The sequence below is a fragment of the Trachurus trachurus genome (genome assembly GCF_905171665.1).
Source record: "Trachurus trachurus genome assembly, chromosome: 3".
In the NCBI taxonomy this organism is placed as follows: Eukaryota; Metazoa; Chordata; class Actinopteri; order Carangiformes; family Carangidae; genus Trachurus; species Trachurus trachurus.
The window spans coordinates 20,732,827-20,752,011 of NC_139893.1; the positions used below are offsets into that span (position 1 = coordinate 20,732,827).

General features: G+C 39.9%; 1 protein-coding gene across 2 annotated transcripts in view; it reads right to left on the reverse strand.

The window, feature by feature from the left end:
• The window catches only part of adcy7 (adenylate cyclase 7), a 68,476-nt gene that overhangs the window by 26,858 nt on the left and 22,433 nt on the right, over positions 1-19,185 (reverse strand). For both annotated transcript variants that reach the window (XM_083993755.1, XM_083993754.1), the window contains 4 exons: positions 8,676-9,396; positions 2,698-2,895; positions 2,161-2,322; positions 1,678-1,827 (listed from right to left, as the gene is read on the reverse strand). In XM_083993755.1, the coding sequence (XP_083849881.1) occupies positions 1,678-1,827; positions 2,161-2,322; positions 2,698-2,895; positions 8,676-8,840 (675 nt within the window). In that variant the 5' untranslated portion in view covers positions 8,841-9,396. The remainder of the gene's footprint in view (positions 1-1,677; positions 1,828-2,160; positions 2,323-2,697; positions 2,896-8,675; positions 9,397-19,185) is intronic.

Sequence of the window (19,185 nt, forward strand, 5' to 3'; positions counted from 1 at the left end):
CCAGGGTTGGAATGACCCTACCACTGAGACCCAAACATAAACTTTGTATAGATGATGATGTGCAAATATGGGATTTGTCACATAATAGAGCACTGCTGCTTTATATATTCTGTTCATGAGATGACTTTATATTTATAGTACTAAATATGGGGAACACGTGCTGTCAGTGCACACATGCGCTGCGGTGACAGAAAGGAGAGGGCGTCAGTGTCAGAGACTTTCATTAGTGCTGTGTGTTGCCGAGTGTTGACGTCACACAGTTTAAATGCCATTTTTGATGTCTTTCGCACTCTGCCAAGAATCATTTCGGGGTGGGGACACTGACCCCTCCTGCTGAAATGAATGTAGGAACACAATGAGAGTTTTTCATCAGTCGCCCATTTGGACGAGCTTTGGAGCTTCCCCCCACTATTCTATTATGTCTGTTTTCTCTTTGACTAACTTTGTGCAACAGCCTCTCCTTTTTTTCAGCCACAATTCAAATACAACAGGAGGTTCAAATGTTAACGATTATATCATTCCTCCCTGTCCTGCTGGGCAACACAGCAACTTCCTTGTCAGCTTGTTTTATGTCCCGTACTAAGCAACAGTCATAACAATTGACAAAAGGAAACATTTGTTTTAAAAATGGCTTCTGAAGTCAAAGCAAGTCAGTGCAGATGCATCTAATTTAAAAGGCATCACAGGAAAATCTGATTTGAGGAGGATTTGTTAGTTGCTATGAAAACATTCATGGGAGAGTCAACATGAGGCCAGCCAAAGGCAAAGCTTAAAGATAAAATAAAATATAAAAGTCATGGTATTAACAATTACTGGTGAGTCATTTTCATCATTTCCCTGGGATGTTTGTTTGCATTCAATGAGTTTAGAAAATATATATATATATATATATATATATATATATATATATACGTATATATAAAGTGGCGCTGTACTGCTAATCACAATTGGTTTAGAATACACTCCACTTTACGCTCCACTTTTCCATTCATTTTAATAAATTGGTGGTATGTCATCACATATTTTAATTAACCTCCTAACAACTCAACATGTTTAACCAGCACTTACCATGCATCTTTACTGACCTCCTCGCACTTATGGAATAGCTGTAATTTATTTTGCAGATACTCTACATCAGCCTTGGTGTCCTTCGTCTAGATTCTATGATGGATCTCAAAAAATGTGTGTAAAGGTAGTAGTAACTCAAATGTGTTGAGAGAAGGCAATGATCAAAAGGTCATTTGAAAAATATTTTCTATTTTCCTTATTTTCTAGTTTCTGTGTTATATAGCAGCTATTTGTATGTTGTCTCTGCCACTAAACTTTGATTTCCCTCTGATGAGATGGGCTCAGGCTAGCACGTTAGTAAACTTGCTTTGGTAGAAGAAAAGGTGCAACATGGATTTGGACAAGAGTTAACATTTGTGTTGTTTGTCTTAGCATGTAAAGAATTGAGGTTTGAAACTGAACTCACAATGTTTCCTCTAGACTGGTAAGTCAACTGATGTTAAAATTAGCTATGTAGAAATATTAAAACTGTCAAATAGCTAATTTAAGCATTATAAAAACGTGGAAGTGAAGTGGACAAACTTCAAAGGGCTTTGGAATGTCACCCATATCAGAAAACATGCAGCTATTCTATGATAAGATCTTTGAAAACCAGGGAACAGCACCAACCTGTTGTCTTTTTTCTATCTCCAGCTTCATCCGCATGCTCAGGCACCTGAGGGTGTCTTGGAAAGTCTGCCTCAATGTTTTCTCCATCAGGACTTTATGAAAGGCTCCCACCACACTGCCACACAGAAATACCACTAGATTGGACAGCAGCTACAAAGACAGACACGGAAGAAAGTGTTAGAGTTCTCATCTTTAAAACTTTATTTATTCGTGTTTTATCTGTTTCTCTTCTAGTGTTGGGGACATGCATTCATTCTGCTGAAGGATTTTTACATTCTTGTAATTTTTAGAATAAATTTAATTATAACAAATATTGAAAAGGTCAACTGCAGCCTCAAAAAAGAAATAAAAACACTGGCCTTAGAAAACCTTTCTTCATTTTAGGCCTTAAACACACCATTTCCAATACAGACCACTACATTTATTATACTATTACAGTATTTCTAAAATATAACCATAGATTTTTAATGCAAATGATTTCACCTGGTAAGCAAGATCAAGACTGGGCTCCTTGTAAATGCTGAGGTGCACTGTGAGGGCAATAATGTGGGACAGGGAGGAGATGACACTCAGCACCACAGCATACCACAACTGGAATGGCAGCATGGTGTACACGGTGAAGATGATGAAGAGGAAGAAAGGCACCTGGAAACATTAAGGTTAGGTGTTTTTCAGAAAGTCATCAGCTGTGCCAGGGTTTAAATTCAATCATTCTGACGAAACTGGTGCCACTGGTGTGGTCAGATATCCAACATTACTAGAACAATTCAAAAACCAAAACCAAGAAAAGCTCTTTATTATAAACTTAAATTTGTATAACTAATGTTTGACAGCTTCTTTAAATCCCAACATATTTAGAAATAGGATTTGATCTGATCATAAAAATAATGAAATGGATGAAACACATCTTTGCACCTAGACCACTTCTGTATCAAGATGTCAAAGATTGTGTATGTCATCTTAAAAAAGCTGCTTGTAAAAGGTATAAACTTAAACTGAATTCTGCTATAGTTAGGTTACCTGGTCCCAAGGCAGGATTATGGGGCTGCGGAAGATGAAGGTGAAGCCCATGGTGAGGTGTGTGGCCCAGACAATCAGGCCCAGTAGAAGTCTCCATCGCTGTGAGAGTATCTCGGTGCACACCAGCACAAACACGGCCAGGAACACACACAGGCTGCCACTCACCACACTCACAAAGGCACAGTGCTCCTTTGCATTCTGCTCCAGCAGCCATGGAGAAGGAGAAAAATAAACACACATTTGTTTTACAGTCACACTGTAATATGAACTTGTTTCATGTGAGCGTGGCAGACAGTTTATACCTGCAACGTATGCAACTCATGCAAGTGTTTTAACATCTTCCACATAATGTCATTTTATAGTTATAATACAATTATGGTAGTGGTTTTCAAAATATAAGGCTACGGCTTCAGGAGAAAGTGACCACACGTAATTTGTCAAGAATCACTGACACAGACCAAACAAGTTTACAGGACATTTAATCGCCAAAACTACAGCCTTAAACATGACCGCAGACTTTTGTCCACTTTCTTACTTTATTAATCAGCAGGTCACTGTTTGTGTGTCAACTGTACTACAATTAAAACTGATGCAAAGATGCTCCTGAGAGACATTGATATTCAGACTGAGCAGTGAGGCTTATGTGGGATTACAGAGTTTTATTTCTTCACATCCGTCTCTGCGTCATGTCCTGCTTGCTCCAGGCCAACATCTTCCTGACTGAGTTACTGTGCAGTGAGAAGCAAAGCAAGAGGGAGAGAGACATGTGTGCAAGGAAACATGTTTCTGAGTTGCGGTGGCAGACAGCCCATCGGGAGCGCTGGGATATTTCTCAGTGGTGTGGGTGGCTTTTATAACATGCAATTCCTAAAATGGCATATCAAATACAAAAATAAGATTAAGTTTTCATATTTTTTTGTTAATCCATAATGTTTAGCAATTCCTTCAAGATGAATGTAGTGGTCAGATTAACTACTCTATCAACAAACACAGTTAACCTACAAAATTCACTAGATAAAATTCAGTTTCCAGCCTGAATTATTGTTACGGTTCATACTTGCTGTGTTATGCGTGTAATGCATGTATGAAAACAACTGGTTTTTGTGTGTTCACATGTGTTCTATTGTCTCGGTATGAGTGGGAGAGAGAGTGGGCGTCAGAGGGAGAGAATGAGAGACAACAAGGGGTTAAAAGAGTGCTCAAGAGTGAGACAGACACACAAAGTCAGTGTTAATAGATCTCTGCTCAGAGAAGGCCATCTCTGCATTGTATGTTGAGCTTTCTGGTTACCATGGCAGCATTGGAAAAGGCCAGATCTCAATTACAGCACTTTCTACTCCCTATGTAGCTGAGTCTTGACAAAACCTTTTTGTAGGCGGAAAAAGAACAATTATTCCATACGAACAAGAGCAAAATCCACCACATGAGGAGATGCAGCTACAGTTTTCAGCACGCGGCATCTCACCTGTAATGTCATGTCTGCAGGTTCTTATTGACAGCCAGCATTATATATCAAAGGGTCATATTCATATTACTCCATTAGGGCTGCAATCTCCCAGTGGACTGGTCGATTTATGGGTCGATACGTTCTGGCTCAACCAAAATTCTGACTCGACTTTTGCCGTGTTCATTTCATCAGGAGGACTGGGGCCTTTATTTACAACCCAGCCTTTATTGGGGGGGTTTTATTTCTAAATCCCTCCTCATCGTTCAGTAGCTCATCTTCATCTTCCTCCTAGCTGCGCTGTCGGACCTGGGTCTGTCTCCGTTGCGCCGTAGCGCTTCACTCCCATTCAAGTCAATCAATCAGAGCATTTTCACAGCGTGTGCTGCACTCCGTCTGCCGACACGGAGCAAAGACCTGCTGTCCCTCGACCAAGAATTTATTTGGTTGATCACAGCCCTATACTCCATATTACATGTACACATGATCCTGTAAAACAGTGGTGTTGCCAGGGCGAGTTGCTTATTGTGTGGGTTAGGGTTATGATGTATATGATTATCACAACTATAAGAAATTATAGGCGACAAAGGCAGAGATCACAGACACTGGAAAAGTGTGAAAATGACAAAACAAGACCCGTGCCAGCCTCCTATAAATTGGTTTTATTCTAAAAACTACAATATCAACTCAAACAATATGTTTGTCCTGTATTTCTCTACTCAATCAGATGCGCGGTAGGAGTTGCACCTGAAAGCGGCTCACTCCATGTTCCTCTCGGCATTGCTCTGCTTTCGATATTTACAACAGATGGGGAGTTATATAAGTTGACAGTGACTTTCTGACACCGGTAGTCACCTCCCAACAGGCACGCTGCCCCTCCTTTGCATTTAACAATAGCGTTATACAAGCCCCATCCCAACATTTCCCTCTCAACTCCTCTGCACCCCTGGCAACTGCGTGTGTGTGCGTGTGAGACAGCTAAGAAGAAAGAGGAAAAGAGGAGTGATGGTATGTCCGTGGATGAATGAGAGGGTGTGAGTGAATGTCACAGTGTGAATAAAAAAGTAATTTTCGCAACATAAAATTATGCATGAATGTTAATACATGTATGAGCAGGAGACTAAATCAATGCATAAGCATACACGTGCAGCAAGTTTGGGAGTGAAAAAATTCACATCTTTATGTGCAAAGACAAGAGGAACACAGTGTGTTCCAGAGGGTCAGCAGCAAAACAATAGAAGGAAGGTAACGATAGTTTTTCCAGCAGGGGAAAGTAATATAATCTCCGGTGAGAGAAGCTGTCACCTCAACATATGAGCAGTGGGACTGACCGACTGCTCGGCTACCTGCCGTCATGCCAAAATCAACAGCATCAGCAGAATGCTCCTCAGCGTCAGAACCGTGATTACACTAGTCTCTACAATTTGTGTTTTTGCTACAAAGCCTGTGAAGATGGATTTGCTTTTAACTGCACTGGGCTAATGCATTTAGCAGAAAGACTGTGCCTCAGTGAAAAAAAAGCTCAGCAGGTACTGCATCTCAAATCTGTTGAACACTGAATCGCTGCCTACCAGATCCAGGGCTACTGACCGTGACCTCTGACCCCTCCACATAAAGAAAAGGAAATCAATTGCGTGACAAAGAGCTCTCATTAATGTTCTTAATCATGCACTCAATATTTTTGATAGAGTTGATCCTAATCCATCTCTTATCTAATCCAGGGAAAGTAACTGAAGTATGCGTGCTCTATTTTCATGACTATTTCAGCAGTGTCCTCCTTCATATTCAAACAGTTACACAATCACTCACTCCTTCACGCATCTCAGCAGCAGCACTGTTAGTGAAGGGGAGTTAAGTACTTTATTTCAGTAGTTGACCAGGGGGAGGGTTTTTCATATTTCACACTTTCATAAGCCAATCTTCTTGACATTCAAACTGACCATCCAATCACATCCTGCTTCACTAAACATTACCCTGCTGCACCTGTACAGTCTAAAGCAATCCAACAGCACTGTCATGACATCTATATTTCTGAAGCACATATTGCTCTTTTTGGGGGGGGGGGGGGGGGGGGGGGGGGGGGGGGGGGGGGGTTATTTGGTCATTGTCTTAAGTGGACTGGCCTGTACAGATGGACCTAATAAAGAGGCCACTGACTAAGCTGTTTGTCACTGGAACAAAAACTAATCATAACTATTTTTCAGACCAGACAAATGTCCTTCTTTGACCAACTGTCGCAGAGGGAAAAACACAGGCAGAATGATGCTGTATTCACATGCTCCTTGAATCTCGAGGTGGAGGTTGTTCTTTTAACTCTGAAGTGTTCATATGCTTTCAAGCCAGAATGTGGAGAAAGGTTTCAGCTGCGTTATTGCTCTGAGTATTAAAACAACATACTAATAATGTTTCATGCAGCAGGGTTACTGCTATAACTCTCCTGTCTGCTCCAGGTCACTCCATGAAGATAGCAAGTAACTGTTACAACTTAATACCAAAATATAAAGTGAATGTTAGCACACATGACTTTACCTGATATCCAAAGATTCTCACCATTAACCAAACATTTACTTTTGCATCTACCTATTTCTGCATATGATGTCACAACTCAGCAAGTTGTATGGTTACATTTTCTCAGAGATAGGCCTACTGAATTATTATCTTAAACAAAACTTTCCAATCATTCTAACAGTACATGTACGTCACAAGTAATGATTAAGACTCGGCCATTTGAGGCTACATCATGGAACAAAGTCATTATTTTTGCCAAATTGTGTTTTCTATATCAAGTGAAACTGCCTGCTGTAAGGAAGTCTACAGACCTCAGCTCGGTGACCTGTCAGAGGCCAAAACTGAAAGCTGATTATTTGGCAGCTTCCTTAACATGAAGAACAGAGCTGTCAGTGTATTGTCAGCTGATACATAACAAGAAATTGCAGAACAGAAAACATCAGTCCCCATAACATAGTTTGTAGACCACAGCAGAACACTAACATGTTCAAATGAAAACTAGCTCACAGAAAGAAGAAAAGTGTGTACATTATGTGCTGCTTATGTAAAAAAAAAAATACTACATTAGATTAACTTCCAAATATTATTTGAATGTTGTGTTTACAAACTGCAACAAACAAACCAACTGACTCTGCCTTTAAGTCTAGTATCTCAGCAGACTAGCCATTCTGCACAACAAAATGACCTGCAGTAATGTCATAAACGACAGCAGAAAAAGATATAAATTCATTCTCTGAGAGAGAGGAGCAGATAATCACTGCTTAATGTAACTATGGACTAGGTAATAATTACACAGACTGGTGTGGACATACAGACTGTCAATATTATAAGCTCCAGGAGACAAGACTGTTAAGTCAAGTTAAATAAAGCATCAGCTGCACAGCAGTTTATACGCGTCACCATTGATTTCAAAGGTCAAAGGTCAAAGGTCTTTATTTTATCTGTTTGCTACATTACAGTAGTGTAGACAAAATGAGATGACGTTTCTCGGGGACTCGAAATACAACACACACTCCCCCCCTCTCACCTCCATTTCCGCCACACATACCCACTCACTTATAAAATATAGAGTAAAAATTCTATAAAAATAGAATAAGATTCTGAATAAATAAATAGAAGAAAAAAAAAATTCTGATGTTTACCCCAACCGCACAGTTTGAATTACAGTTGGGGCGATCCTGACACTGTGAACGCCCTAACTCCCATCCCATCAGCACTAAAAAAAAAATAAAAAAAAAAGGAGCCAGTGCACAATGGATGTGGCGCTGCACAGCTGTAGCAGCATGTGTGTGCTTAATAACATTTGCAAGGAAAAAAAAAAACATTGTCGATCATCCTCTCAATCACCGATAGACAATCAGATTGCCAACCGGCACAAGCCTAGTCTGAATCCAAGCGCTACCTTTTTCTGTGTTGAATCCATTGAGCGCTGCAGAACAAGTCAACCTACATTCAACTCCTCAAGCAGACAAGCACAGTGTTAAGAGTCACCTGCCCTGTTCCAAGGTGGAGGCACACCAACGTCACCTGATGACAAATTTCTACATGTGTGTTCCAATGAAGTGACTAAGTGCTGATGAAACGCTCACAAAACAACACCTTGTCTTGTACCAACCATGGCACTATGGGTACAGAAAGGGCACAAAGTAAATAGACAAAGTGCATTTCCATGTCAGTAAATGCATCCATGACAACTCAAATTTTACACACAACTCCTTCCTGTTCTGTTAATGTTATTTGCCAGAGATTTTGATCTGCAGCTACACAGTGAAATGTTTGAACAGTTTGGATCCGATATGCTGTTTTGTTTTTTTTAAGAGGGTAAACCTGGTTATAATATAGAACTCAGGAATGATAGCAAAGGACAGAAAATATATAAAAAACAGTAAAGTGACAAATGCAAAATCAGGTATTTCTCACACTTTAAAAAAAAAAAAAAGAAGTGCATAATTATGGTCCGTAACACAATACAATGCAGAATTTCTCATAATAACAGTTAAAAAGCAGGTAGATTGTGAGGACTCACCAGTTGAAGGGCAAAGAAGAGGATAAGAAGGATTCCACAGGACAGCATGGACAGGCCCAGCAGCAGCACCAGCGGCTGATACTGGCTGATGCAGGAGAATTTACGGTACAGCGCCTCATTTTTCAGCTCCTGCTCGTTCAACAGGTACTTCCCCTTGGCTGGCATGGCTAACACTTCTTACAGAGGCATACCAGGTGTTAACAAGGAGCCCCAGTGAGCAGGGGTGTGTGTCTCCACAACTTTTTTCTGTGTGTGTCAGCCAAACGTTTGTTCAGAAGAAGTGCACAGCTCGAGATCTGTTAGGGGCCCCTCGCTAGCTCATGACGCTCAAGTGAAACTTGTGTTTTTCCTTCGGTGTGGCATCTTGAATGTTGTTGTTGCTTCTCTCACAGCTTCGTCGTAGCTCTCTCCACTGGTCGACCTCTCTGTTTCTCTCCCCTTCGCTGGTCCTTTTGTGTCTCCTATCCACTGTCTGGTGTTGGCAGGCAGACCCGCTTCATCCTTTGCCAGCTACTGTGTTGCTCCCTTCAGTGGGTTTGAGTAATAAGCCCGGGGCTGGGAGTCACAGACGAGGAGGGGAGGGGAGTTCAAGAAAGGGGAGGAGAGGGATAAGGAGGAAGAGCAGGAGGAAAACAGGAGTTGGTGAGGGCAACAGCAAGGATCATCAGTGATCCCCCTGAGATTCAGGATATAAGAGAAGTAAGCAGCTCCACTTCTACACCTGGAGAGAGAGGATAGGGAAAGAAAAGGAGAAATAAGAGAGGGGGAGAAAGAAAACATTTCAACAAAAGTTTTGTGGCACAAAAACACCAAACAAAGACAGAAATGTGAAGACTAAGACATTAAAAGTAACAATATTGCAGATCTATAATGCCCATAAGCCTCCTTAATATGAGGCATGTGTAACTAACTGATTTTTAAAGGTGCTTTAATGGGGAAAAAGGACATCATAATGAGGCATGTCAGGTGACTCAGTGGAAATTATTGAGAGAGTGAGACACAAATATCTGGATCCCTTGATGAGCACATGCTTATGCATACTTGAACTCTGTCATTTCCACAGAAAACCCCGTTTCTGTTTACCTCAGGGTCGTGGCTCGTTTTGGTCACGACTTTCATAGGAAGCAGCCATAATGATGGAACTCACAATACTAAGAGCAGTTGTTTTGGTGTCATTTACTCAACTATATAATGTTGTGGGATGAACTATTATATGGCAACAAATCACACAGGCCAGTATGGCTGCCCTTAAACACAAGACAGAGACACACAATGAGCACACAAACCAAAGAGAGGTGGACCTGTGTGTGAAATGATGTTGATCTATGACTGTATCCATAAAGTTGTCAAATAGAGCCTAACCAACGGAATCCCCATCATTTTTAACTTTGGGACCAGAAATAAAGTCTGAACGTAAAACAAAATGCTGCAACATGAGTCATTTATTATCTCTGTCTAGTAACAATAAGTCTGTGTGAGAGATCATGTTGTATTTACACAAGAGACACCACAGTCTGAGCACAAAGGTGGGGACTGTGGATCTGAAGGAAGGGCTGCATTACACCGATCAAACATAAGCAAGTGAACACTTTGTCCTCACAGTTGATGTGTTAGAAGCAGGAAAAAGAGGCAAGTGTAAGGATTTGAGCCAACAAGGGCCAAACTGAAGACTGGGTCTTCTAGCCATCACAGTTCCTGGTCTGCACAGTGGTCAGTATCTATCAAAAGTGGTCCAAGGAAGGAGCAGTGGTGAACCGGCGACAGAGTCATGTAGGGAGTGAAGGGTGGCCCAACACAATACTAGGCAAGTGGTCATTATGTTGTTATATACATTCACATAGATAAAACAGAAAATTAAATAGTTCAAAAAATTGCACCGGGGCAAAATGCATTGAACTATCCACTTGCAGCAAATGAAACTCTATATATTCATTTGGGAAGGAGGAGGAGGAGACACAGGCTTCAGGCTCGATAAAAACAATGTGAACTTCGCACCACTGTCAATAGAAACCTCATTTCCTCCAGTTGCTAATATCATGGTCTCGGTGTACAGTGTGAGTAAGGAGCTGCTTCATGTTTGTCCCTCACAAAGCAACTGTGACAGATGCTGCGTGCTATAAAAGTGCACCGCAAAGAGGAAAGCGGAGCAGAAAACACAGCACAGGACACACACCTGTTGCACCGTGTGCAAGTAAAGAGAGTCAGCTACAAGGATTCAGTCTCGTAGTGATAACATGCATTGCCACTGAAAGCAATGTGATGAGTGGCCCCGATAGTCATTTACAACCACTTTTAACCTTCCCTTTCACTGCTGCTTCTGCTGCCTGCGAGACAGAACAGCATTCAGCCGGCTCTCCCCTGTCACAGATAACGCATCAGTAGAGGACAGTAAAAGCAAGAGGAGGAGCTGGGAGGTAAAACAAAGCACAGAGTGGTGGTGGTGGTGGTGGGGGGGGTTATGTCTTCCTCTTGCATCAATAAGAACCAGCTGGACTGCGAGGGGAGGACCCCGTGTGCATGTTTACTGACCGTTTACACTGGGGGAATCATTTACTCCACATAGGCTACCTACTGAATGTAATGAGAACTATTGTATTAAGAATTAAACATTTTTAAACACATGTCATCATAAATGGAAGGCAAAGTTGATACCATGAAGATGTCGTATATGCATTTTGTGATCAGTTTAGGTTCATATTAAACAAAGGAGCAGTACAACACTTGAAAGCTGAACACTGAGGCAGACCACGGGTATATTCATGACATGTCAATGGTATGGGGACATTTTGGTTATCTTAAAAAAAAAAATTATAAATAAAATAAAATAAAAACAGAAACACACACAACAATAAGCTATGATTTGAACTGTGGACCCTTATTACCAAGAGCTGCTCACTGCTGCTTCCCCAGTCTATGACGTCTGAACTTTTATTGTTTCATTTCCTCAGCGCTGATCAACTACTGAGCATCAATACTGAATTTGACCTGAACAACAAGTTTAAGAGCAATCGTCTCTAAGCTACACTGCTCCGCTTTTCATCAATGACTGACTGCAATGGGAGAGAGTGAAGAGGCTAATAAAATGTTAGGGGTTTTTTTTCTTCTTTTTTTTTGAAGTCTCATTTACCAGATCTTAAAGCCTCCATTCCTGATGGAGCTTCAACTCTAAAGTTACCATGGCAGAAATGTAGTACAATTAGACCTGCGGTTGTGTTGTAGCGCTTAGCTGAGAGAACAGACAGGGATGTATGCTTCAATAGAGCAGAGTTTCTCAGCGAGCAAGGATGAATAGCTGAAACTGTGCTGCATTGACTGCCAGGTCTTTCACTATGAAAGCCTGGCTACTGGGGAAATCACAGCAGCCTTGTAAACTGGCGTCACTGAATCCTGGAACAGGAGCCATACAAAAACCAACCAACGTCACTGGATGCCTGCTGCTGAGACGCAGGAACGTAAAGGCCCTCGTGTCAAAGAGGAGGTGAACTGAAAGAGAGACTTGGAGCTCTCTCTCTATGTGTGTGTGTGTGTCTTTTGCAGGCGGCTTTGAGAAAAGGACAACCTGGCTATGATAAGTGTGGAAACCATGCCGGTTGGGCTTCATTAAATCACCAGAGAAAGATCAGAAATTTAAGAAAGGCTATTTTTCTTGGTATTTTTAAGGCTGTAAATCATTTGATGCATCACAAGTGACAATATTTCAGCTCCTTTAAAATGTTGGCATCCCTGCTGAGCCATCTCCTCTGTGATGGTTTTGCACAGTTCAGGGAAACAATCCAAGTGCTGGTAATGGACTGAGTCACAATTCTGTTTAAATACAAACCAATACCATGTTTACTGGAAACGATTAAGGCACAGCAGGTAAATATTGTATGTATGCTCTTCCTGATCACATTTATTATAGAGCATACAACAAAGACATGACACATTGAAACATGTCATGGTGTGAATGAATCATAATACAAACACCACACTAATACTGATAAAACAACGTCTGGCCAGCGAAAAAGAGGAGAAAAAAAAAAACCATCCATCTCTTAGTTGCATCCGGTTTTATTCTATCGATAATCTAATCTACATCTGAACTGTTGGTCAAATTGATATTTACCCGGCACCAAGATGTGGTAACCATAGAGTGTTCACAAGCACGCAAGCAGGCTGTCAGCAAGCTGAATGACACATTAAGTCTTTCCAGGAAACAAGGAGGGACTAGATAAAACGCTCCAAATGCCAAACAGGAAAGTTTTGGAAGTCTGTCAGGCATCTGGAGCCAGTGATACATTCTCTTTTGTTATGATTCAGTATTTAGCACATTTGAGATTTGAGATGACACATTAACTCTACAGTGCTGACTTTCAGGTTGAACGCTCATTATTTATCATGATTTAATGGGAGTTTTCCTCCATCCTAAATCTGATTGAAGACCAGGAGATTATAATTTCTTGTAAGCAGGGCAAGGTCCTCCTTTGAGACTGTGATTTACTCATGAAAGTATCTGCTTGAATGCTGTCTGTGAATGGTCAATCTATTTCTTTTATGTTGGGTAATCACCTCATTGGTAATAAACCAATCATATCTAAAGATCTGGTCAGACCTTCACCAAACCTACGTCCAATTCAAAGCCTTTTCATGGAGAGCAAACAGACGGGTCTCTTTCCGAGGTAAATCACTCCGCTTTTATTGTGACCTTTGTGTTGTCTTTCAATGAGCTTGAACAAAAACGAGACAAAGAGTGACCTCTGTAAAAGAAAAGAAAGAACCACATGTCTCAGCTCATGCTAGGCAGATCCAGAGTTTAAGGCGATTTTGGTAAAGGTTAGCAGGCCCCAAGCTGAATTTCTTGCTTTTTTCTTCCAACAATTTAGGACTAAAAACAAATCAAATATACCTTTTGATTTCTTAGTTGTCTTTTTATAAAGTCAATTCCCACACTGAACAAGCCTTCAGTCTATGTTGAACCGTTATATGTGACAGGTTATTCTCTGGTTACCACACAGAAATATGTTTAATCACTAACAAATCTAGGTAATCTCAGTTTAAATTCAATTTAAATGTTCTTTCAGCCCCTCTCAATTCTTCATATCTCTTGTTGATTGCCAGCTTCATTTGGTTGGTTTTACTGGACAACACTTTTTGGGTAAATGCATTTTTGAGGAATCCATCTTCATTTCTGACAGTAAATTCCTGATTCTCAACAATGTTATTTTGGTCTGGTTTCAGTTCTGGTCAGTGGAGGAGGCACTGTTCTTGTTTGCGAGACTGATGAATACAAGGAAAAAGGGGGGAGAGGATATCAACAGTCTTTTGGAAAATGTCTGTTGATGTGAAGTTTAAAGACTATTCCAACTATAACATTTTTTGTTACATTTTGACCTTTTTGTTAGACAGTAAGTTCGTATGAGCAAGTCTGCACTGCTGTCAGACACTATAGGAAATGATGAGAGATTTGAGAATTTGCTGAGAAATGTATAATTCATATGGGGTAAATGATTAAGAATTAGTGTGTGCCTTCAGACAAATATTAGTACTTATCACAATTGAATCAGAATAAATGATCTTGTTATTTTCAGTGAGTCTGCACATTGACTAAATTCTCTGCCATTCAGAATTGGGTTGGTGGTGGGCTATATACCTAATTGTGCAGTAGCTTGCCGATACACAGTCTTCCCATAAACAGATGACTGATGTATGTACAGCAATGCACTGGGCAGATTAGATTAAGCCTCCTGTTCTTTCCCATCTCCCCCCTCTCTCAGTCCCAGTACTGTCTACTGGTATTGAATTAGCCACAGTCACCAGAAGGAGCTGCTGAAACCTAACAATATTAACAGGATGCTATCTCAGAGCTGATTTAAACTTCAAATGCCATTGCCTATAATAAATACAGGAAGTGCAAGCAAGAGCACCACGTGCTCGGAAGCTGGCCGTTGCTGCTCAAGTGTTTCACATTTACTTCCACAAAATGAAGCACAGTCGCACCACAACAAGTGAAGCCATCAGTTTCACTGAATGACAAAAACAGCGACACAAGAGGGGGTTTATCGATTTAAAGATATGTAGGATTTCGGTTTAAAGACATGCAGCCATGAGGTAAATCCAGTGTTGAAATGGCATTGAATGAATTAGTCTAAGCCATTTCCTTGCCATTTGCCATGACTGGATCTGAAAACACCTGCACAGTCATAGAGAAAGAAACATCATCTGATAACCGTCACCCAAATCATTCTGGCCTAATGTCAATGTACAGGCGAAGAACATGTTCCGAAGATACCCGTCCTATTTTACAAAACCAGTTGTGGTTAAAAAGAAAAAAAAACAATTTAACATTATTTGGTACCTTGCACACAGTAGATGTAGATGATAGCTATTTAATCTTTATGGTTTCTTTTTAATAAAATCAAAACCCAATTCTGTACTCCTCATGTTTGGCATAACATGGCCATTCAATGAATTTTCAATCTGTATCTTCCATGGTTCCATGATTCAGATTGTTCCCCCGACCCCGACACAAACCCATAATGTGACGTTGGCCCATTGCACTGCAAACAAATCTTAGGTTTTACCTCAGGTTTCACCAAATCTATCAGATTATACCTCCAAAGAGCACCCACAATCTTTTACTGTAAACCCCGAAGCTTCAGACTGCTATTAGAAAATGTAACCCTGTTCAAGTAATTAGCAGTTCTTATCTATCGACAAGACAAATGATTTAAAAACAAGTAATGAAGCACTTGTGTTCTTTATGTGTTTTTTTCTTAACATTATTGTAGTTTTTTTTGTCCGCATCAGTTCTACAATACTTTTTATTATTTGTTATAAAACTGGAATGCACACTGAAGGATGAACTAATATCTTTTTTCTTTTTTTTTTTTTTAGATTTCTTTGAGAAAAAAAAAAGATACATAACTTAGAAATAAACTTGAGGAGAAAAACTGGGTGGAAAGAATGCACCACTCTGAGAGAGGCCATTGTTTCCAGCTGGTGTAGCCAGCCACATCCCCATTTCAGGTTTCATAACTGGACCTGCTCCATCCTGTAACTGTGGAGCGGTAGGGCCCCTTCCACCACCACCACCAATAACAAAACCATAATTATCCATAAGTATGCCAGCTAGCTTACTACCGGCACTGCCATTCAAAGGGAAACCTCAACAACTGTAACCAGCACAGTAGAGAGTTGTTTACACAGCTAAACAAAACGTTACATACATAGATATCATGCAGCGACACAAACGGGTGGCAGCTTCAGATGATGTTAATTTTCCCAGGCTACCAAAAAGCCCTGGCTGCTGATAGGGCCATCTGGTGCATGTTTTCTACAAATTACTGTCATATCTAGTGTTTTTTAAACTGTGTTCATGGCTCACATTTGTAAATGCATCCATTACAGCACTGTTGTTGAGGTGGATGAAATTCCTCCAGAGGCTAGTATGTAAAACGTCAATAAGGTTTTGTTTGCGGGAGACCCTTTGATGTTGTAGAAGAGGGGATTAAATATTCCCTACATGCAATTGCTAGACATTAACAGGGAAACATATTCCATGATGGTCGTCCTGATTGGACACATTCTGTGTTATCGTTGGGACGCACTGACAACAGAGGCCACGCCAGGAATGGGCAACACTCCAAGAGCTCTAGCTGTAGGAAAATCCCTGTGGTGTAGTAAAAGTTTGACCGGCAAACTAATTATTCTGTGTGTGTGTGTGTGTGTGTGTGTGTGTGTGTGTGTGTGTGTGTGTGTGTGTGTGTGTGTGTGTGTGTGTGTGTGTGTGTGTGTGTGTGTGTGTGTGTGTGTGTGTGTGTGTGTGTGTGTGTGTGTGTGTGTGTGTGTGTGTGTGCGCGCGCGGTATGTGTGAGATGAGAGTCCTATCACCATGACACCACGACTCATTGACCATCTGTGATGTCTGACATGCATCCAGTGGCAGGTCACTAAAAGATGGAAATGAGAAAGATCTCTTCTCTGTTTCTGTTTGTTTTCTCATGGGAAACACGGCACTGAAATCTTAGAGCGTCTACCTCCGCCAAGATTTAACATTGTCTTCCCCCTAGATCCCTATTATTATGTTTATCCACACAGACTCATCTCCAGGTCGCCGTTAGGCACAGGTAAGGTAAGCCGTATCGCCATGTTGAAATGTTGCCATTTCTGATGTAAAACCCATTTATTAAGTATTATGGAGGCTGCTGTTCTTTTTGGAAAATTACATTTTCTGTAGCCTTTTTTTCCTGATATACACAAAATTAGGTGTGAGGAAATAAAAATTAATCTAAAAGTGTTAGCATAACGGCTGCAAGTCAAAACAAAATGTGGTGAAAGGTGAACAGGTGTACACCCATATCACATGTACAAACCTAAATCTGTTAATATATTTTGGCTTCACAAAATCAGGTCCTGTGTGTTTGTACAACAGGGTGCGGTCTTATTCCACATTAAAAGCAAATAAAAATGTATTTGGTCTTGACAACAGTGATTTACAATTACACATTACCGTGACAATGGAATTACATATATCTATTACACAATCTCACAAGATATCTAGCTTTCTTGAAGATTTATCAGTGGTCTGACCTGCTGGCTCAAGAAATCCCTTTGATACAGTATTTCAAAAAGTCGTGTCACTGTTAATAAATGAAGCAAATCCAGTAAAATTCCTGTTTCAACAGCAATAAACATTTTTTGAAAAGGTTTGTCTGTTCCTCAAAAGGACTGGTAAATAAATCACTATATGGGATGTTTTGCCAAATATTTGTTTCTTGAGCAAACCTCTGGTCAAGTATTCAGATGACTAATCCTCAGTATGTAATATTTTTCCTCTAACCTCATGAAATTATAGCCTAATATGCATTTTCAGAATGGCAGGTACACTAAATAACATGCTTTTTTGTCATAATTTACATGACAACTTTTGATAAGGATTTTTTAATAACATGATATGTTCATATGCTGTGCTGTTAGAAAGATATAAGCATACAGAATATAGTTCACAGTTCAATGCCTTGCAATATTCCCTCCATTCATTGTGGAAAAGGTCACGTTGTTCTCATGCTATATTATACTATGTGCTAGCTAGTCTATAAATTCTCTGCCTGAATGCCACTTAAAAAAACATGGCTTCACACTAACAAAGAGTACCTCAGAGTTATGCAAGATGACAATCATGCATAGATTTTAAGTAACTGTAGTAAGAATGTACGAGCTACATAAGACTATCAATACCACACAGCTTTTACTGGACCACAGAACAGTCTGTTTCAGTCTGTCCAATGTAATGTTCAAATACCATGTCCATTAGTGTGAAATTAAACTAAAGCCTTTAGATTGAGGGGATTAAAATTCCCTGGGTGAGTCCATGCTCAGAATGTGGCTTCATCCTGTGCAATATTTAATTCTTATGTTGGGATATATCAAATTATGTGACTATCATAGCATTCCAACTCATCTCTGCATACCACCCTCTCTTCTTGCAGTCTTAAAGTTCTCACAGTGATATAATATTAAGCAAATCAATAATGGCTTGTGTTTCAAACAGCATTTTGATGTCTGCATTTGGCAAGGACATATCTGTCTTTTTAGTAAAAGCAAAGGATATCCAGACTAAATGGGGTGAGTGTACCTATTAAGCCCACCAAATCTGCTTTTCAGCCATTTTTTATATATACCACCCCAATTTAAGTGAAAACATTTTAGTTCAAATGATAGTCTAATGTCTAATTTGAAGTGTCAATCATTCATTTATACCAATTTTTAATGTTTTTATTGTTTAATTTGTCAAAATATACCAAAAATCTGGCATGGGCTTAATGGGTACTTATGGTACCCTTTAAGCCCATGGGTGTTCCAAATAAGCCCGCTTCATGATTTGTTGATAAATACATATATATATTTTAAAATCTTAAAAATCCAAAGTTATTCTATTAAAATATGTAATCTCTTAGCTCTCAATAGCTATTTTCATTTTGTCTCCACTCCTCTCCTCGGCCCTGTAAATGTCATTTGAAATAGGCATGATCGGCCTATTTGCTGTGTTGTCAACACCGAAAAAGCTAAACTTACAACATGTCTTCTTTGGAATGTAGCCAAAAAACTATTCATGAACAAAATAAAAATTAGAATGGAAATTACTCTTCAGTACTTAAGCTTTCAATATCTGTTGTCATTTTGTCTGTATCTCTATCCTACATTATACAATTGGCATTTACATATGGCCAAATTTTCTGGTCCAGCCAGCTGGTTGAAAGTGTTTTTATCTAGATTTCTGAAGACCCAATGACTGAGAGAAAGACAGTTTCCTGGTTCAATACTATTTTAAGGATAATAAATGAATCAATTTCAGTATTTACAACTAAACAAATAACTTTTTAAACATAAAAACACAGCTTAAATAGAAACAATTAATAAAATGAATGAATTGGCCGATGCAATATCACTAATATTTAAATTTGGGTATTTAATTATCTGAATTATGAAGCTGATTGATTAGGTGAGGTCAAACTTAGGCAGGAAAATGGTT